Source organism: Hibiscus syriacus, unplaced genomic scaffold, assembly GCF_006381635.1.
Source record: "Hibiscus syriacus cultivar Baekdansim isolate YM2019G1 unplaced genomic scaffold, ASM638163v2 tig00110410_pilon, whole genome shotgun sequence".
Classification (NCBI taxonomy): Eukaryota; Viridiplantae; Streptophyta; class Magnoliopsida; order Malvales; family Malvaceae; genus Hibiscus; species Hibiscus syriacus.
In genome coordinates this window covers 761926-766774 of record NW_024062726.1, presented here as the reverse complement: position 1 = coordinate 766774, position 4849 = coordinate 761926, and the positions used below count along the sequence as shown (strand labels likewise).

Below are 4849 nucleotides of genomic sequence, written 5' to 3'. Positions count from 1 at the left end.
CGGTAAAAATTAATTCGTACAAACCAAACGATCTTGTACTTAATTACTCCAGATTAATCTAAAAAATTAATTCAATTAATAATCATATTAAAATTTCTATTACTTTATACAATTTTTAAAAAAAAACATTAAATAGAATAAATAAGGGTAAACTACACAGATAATCCTCCAACTATAGAAACTTTTTTGTTGCATCTTCTAACTATGAAAAGTTAAAAATGATAATTTGGTTTAACATAAGTAACAAATTGATCCTTTTTCTTTAATGGGAGATGACGTCACAATTAATAATATTAGCATAATAACAAATTTAGTCCTTAATCTTTACTCATTGTTATAATTTGATCTTAATTTTAAAAATTTAGCTCTCAATATTTAAGGATTACATCAATTTAGTTCATCTTCTAACATATTTTCTAATTTTTATTAATTAAACTAAAAATGTGATTGAAAAGTTTTTATTTTTCCTTCTTTTGATTCAAATTACTTAATTTCTCTTTACCATATTGGAAGATAGAAAATAGCCGGTGTAGAAGGTCTAGGTCAGATTATACGCTCTAACTCGACTTAACAGCAGAATGGGGAGAAAATGTATTGTCGTCATCAAGATCAATATAAAAGGTTTCAAACGGGCAAGTAGAATTGGGTCGGAGTTTTGAATGAAAAATTCCTAATTTGATATGATCTGAAATTTCATAGAATGTACAAAGTTGATGAAATATCAATAGATCAAGTTTGGATTAGGTCGAGTGGAGCGTGTTTATTTTTCACGTTGGGGTCAAGATGATAAAAAATTCGACTTAACCCCACCTATGCAACAAAAAAGTTATAGGACTACCTAATGTAGTTTACCCAATAAGTAAATATATAACTATTTCCGATAATGTTAAATTATTTTATATTTTTTATGTTATAAAATCCACTTGTACGAATCGCAAGGCTTTGACTTTGAGATATGCTCAATCACTTTTATTCTCTGTCTCACCCACGCACTCTCAGAGGGTCAACTCCTCCATTAATTTGTAAAGTAAATCAATTTGCAGTTCACAGTATTATTTTATAAACATAGCAATAAATAACTAAATAAATAAAGCTCCCTTTCGGTGTGAGCCTCTTCTTTTTCTTCTTTCAAATAAAGCCTCTCCCTTCAAATGTCAACTCCCTCTCCAATTTTTTGTTCTTTTATTGCAGTCTCGTCATCTCCTTCTTACAAAACCTATAGAACCAAACAACCTGAAAGAAAGAAAGAAAGAAAGAAAAAGAGCACTGAATCATGGGAAACAGTTTTCGAAAGCTAAGCCAATGCTGTTCTTTCAATGGCGCCGGAAGCCATGAAATGATGATGGCCTCTCACGTTATGCCTCACCCCTCCGATGAGTTCATCGGACATTCATTTTGTTACGTCCGGCCCGACCCGATCCTTCTCTCCTCCGCCGAAAACCACTCCTCGATCAACTCTTCTTCTTCCTCCTCCTCCTCCACCAATACAACGACGACGTTTAGCTCCATCTCCGGAGCTTCCGTTGGCGCCAACTTAACAACGGTCCCGTTCGCGGCGGCGGTTCCATCCCCGTTACCCGATCGTTCCTCCACGTTCAAAAGCTCCGAGCTAGTCGCTTCCCTTACGTTACAGCCGGTGCCACGTGGCAACTCCCATTGTTGGTCGGCACCGATGGATCGTGGGTTCTTGTCGAGCCCGATTATTGAGTTCAACAAAAGGTTGTCTGATGGCAGTTTTAGTAAGTCAAAGAAGAAAGGTTCGTTTTCTATCAAGAGTTTCAAGAGAGCACTATTTTTCGTCTCGGAGAAAGAAATTTCGTCAGCTATAGAAACCGAAACTAACAATCCAAGCAGTGGAAAGAGTTTGAATGTTAATGATCATGGCGATCAAACTGATGAGGACGACGACGATGATGGTGATGGTTACCGGCTTTCAATGAAAAGCCAGAACTTGCAATGGGCACAAGGCAAAGCCGGTGAGGACCGAACCCATCTCGTTGTTTCAGAAGAAGAAGGTTGGATTTTCGTCGGAATTTATGATGGTTTCAGTGGCCCTGATGCTCCTGATCACTTGCTTAACAATCTCTTCCATGCCGTCTTCGAGGTGCTTAAAGGGATCTCATGGAACAATGGCAAGGCCGAATCCGATGAAGCAATGGGATTCGATTCGAAGAAATGGAAGTGCGATTGCGACCGTCAAAGATTTGAACTTTCGATGAATTCCACAGCGTCAAGATTCAAACATTCTGATTTTCTGAAAGCACTTTCCGAGGCCTTAACCAAAACCGAAGAGACTTACTTAAAGATGGCCGATTTAAAACCAGAGCTACACGCAATGGGGTCTTGTGTTTTGGTGATGTTGATGAATGGAGAAGATATATATGTGATGAATTTGGGGGATAGCAGAGCCATTATAGCACAAAAGACACAGTCTTCCAATTTGATCCCACACCAGCTCACAATGGATCACAATTCAGATGTTAAAGAGGTAACCTTTTTTCTTCAAAATTTCACATTTATGTTTCACAAATTAACTTAAAAAATGTTCTTTTCTTTTACCAGGAAGTTGAGAGAATCCGGAAAGAACATCCAGATGATGATGAAGCAGTTGTTAATGAAAGAGTGAAAGGCTACTTGAAGGTCACTCGAGCTTTTGGTGCTGGTTTTCTCAAACAGGTAAAAGAACAATCAATTACAGACCAAAGCTTAGAAAATGAAGAATTTGGGACTGATTTATGTGTCTGATTATTGTTCGCAGCCTAAATGGAACGATGCTTTGTGTGAAATTTTCAGAATCAATTACGTTGGAACATCACCATACATCACATCATCTCCTTCACTTTATCACTATAAACTAAGCCCCGATGACAGATTTTTGATACTCTCATCTGATGGACTCTATCAGTACTTAACAAATCAACAAGTCGTTTCCCAAATCGAATGGTTCACCGCCTCGTTTCCTGACGGCGATCCGGCACAACATCTCATCGAAGAAGTACTAATTCGGGCCGCCGAGAAAGCTGGTACAAATCTTGTCTCCGGTAAAAACATGATTTCATCATCTAAAGAACTAACTGAACTTGCTTTGTTTATAAATTTCCTTCTTTTTGCAGGTCTTGATTTCCATGAATTGATTGAGATCCCATCAGGGGAACGGAGAATCTACCATGATGATGTTTCGGTGATCATTATTTCTTTGGAAGGAAGGATATGGAGATCATCAGTAAATAGTTTATAATCATCATTTCCTTCTATTGTTGATGTAGGAATTTTTCATTTAAAGGTGGGATTTTTGGCCTCTAATCATATGATAATTCTAATATTGGATCGAAAAAGTCTGTCAAATTTTAAAGTTCAAAAACCAGAAGTTGTTTCAAAATGGTGAAGTCATCTTATATCTACTCTCCTACCAAAACCTATTTTATTTGAGTCTAAGTTCTTCAACTGCTTTTCTGTCATCTCTTTCACTGTAATCTTCTAAGCTGAAGTACTACAGTGTTCTTTAAAGTTTGGTTTCTACTAAAGCAAATTTGACCAATGGTAAACTACGTCATTACGCACTCAATGCATGAAAAAAAATTATAATTTAGGGTATATTACAAAATTTATCATTAAGATTTCTTCTCACTCCAATTTTGGTCACTAAAGTTCAAAAAATTTCAATTTAATCATTAAACTTTCAAGTTGTTCCTGCTTCAATCATCAACCAAAGGCGTGATGGCACGGTATGTTTTTATTAATATTTTTCTATGGTGTGATTTATTTTATTAATATTTACGCAACATAAAATTTAGAGTAGAAAGTTAAATGCTTATACTCTATTCTCTAAACCTTAACCCCAAACTCTCACTGTTATCATCACACTTAACTTCACCCTCATATTTAAGTATTACATCAATTTAGTTCATCTTATAACTTATTTTATAATTTTTATTAGTTATACTAAAATTGTGATTGAAAAGTTTTTATTTTGTTACCCAAGATTGGACTATTTTGGAAGTGAGGAATAGGAAGAAAAATAAGGTAACCCGTTTTATTTCATGGGATGAAAATGAAGTTAGCGTGACACTGTTTATGTATGTATATAAAATATGGGATGATTTGGATTCAAAATATTGGATTCATACGGATTGGGGGTATAATTCAAGTGGTGGTTCAATCATATAACAAAATAGTTATTGGAAAATGGAGGTTTTGTAAGAGAAGAGAAATAATGACACAAGATTTATGGAGTTTGAGGTGTTTTCAGATTAAAAAGATAGTAGATTCATGTTCTAGAGAGAGAAATAAGTTTGATGTAAGATTTTAAGAGTTATTGGTTATTGTTAACGATGGTCAATAATAATGGTCAAGGTGAACAGTGACCCAGATCTGGGTAGATGTAGAGAAAAAGAGAGGAAGAAAAAAACAAGAAAAAAAGAAACGAATAAAAATGGATAAAAATAGATTTTATAGAGATCCAAGATAGTATCATTTTAGAGTAAATTTGACTTTTTCAAAATGATATTGTTTTTGTGAGATATGTCATACAGTAACTAACGACGTTTACTATTTAACGATGGAGTGACAAAATAGAAGTAATTTAAAAGTTTAGCAATTAAGATTGAAAATTTAAAACTTTAGTGACCAAATCATGAGTAAGAAGAAAGTTCAATGATGGATTTTATAATTTATTCATAATTTAAACTCTCCCAATTACTTATAATAATTGAGTAAATTATATAGTTGCTTTCTTAATTATATATATATATATATATATATATATATATATATATATATATATATATATATATATATATATATATTTAGTCATCTAAATTTAGAACATGTTCAGAAATACTGTATGATA

The 4849-nt window shown here is 34.0% G+C and overlaps 1 protein-coding gene across 1 annotated transcript; it reads left to right on the top strand.

Annotated features, from left to right (window-relative positions):
- The first annotated feature begins 1228 nt into the window (after positions 1-1228).
- Positions 1229-3262, top strand: LOC120124071 (probable protein phosphatase 2C 4). Its single transcript, XM_039142827.1, has 4 exons — positions 1229-2488; positions 2563-2676; positions 2759-3023; positions 3114-3262. Exons 1-4 carry the CDS (start codon positions 1274-1276, stop codon positions 3236-3238), a joined length of 1719 nt encoding a protein of 572 aa, XP_038998758.1. The 5' UTR covers positions 1229-1273; the 3' UTR covers positions 3239-3262.
- Positions 3263-4849: the final 1587 nt, after the last annotated feature.

Bases quoted from the DNA above. Each gene is read 5' to 3' on its own strand.
- LOC120124071 (XM_039142827.1), top strand. From the start codon at position 1,274: ATGGGAAACAGTTTTCGAAAGCTAAGCCAATGCTGTTCTTTCAATGGC. The intron at 2,489-2,562 runs GTAACCTTTTTT...TTCTTTTACCAG, and splicing joins ACAATTCAGATGTTAAAGAG to GAAGTTGAGAGAATCCGGAA. The intron at 2,677-2,758 runs GTAAAAGAACAA...TATTGTTCGCAG, and splicing joins GTGCTGGTTTTCTCAAACAG to CCTAAATGGAACGATGCTTT.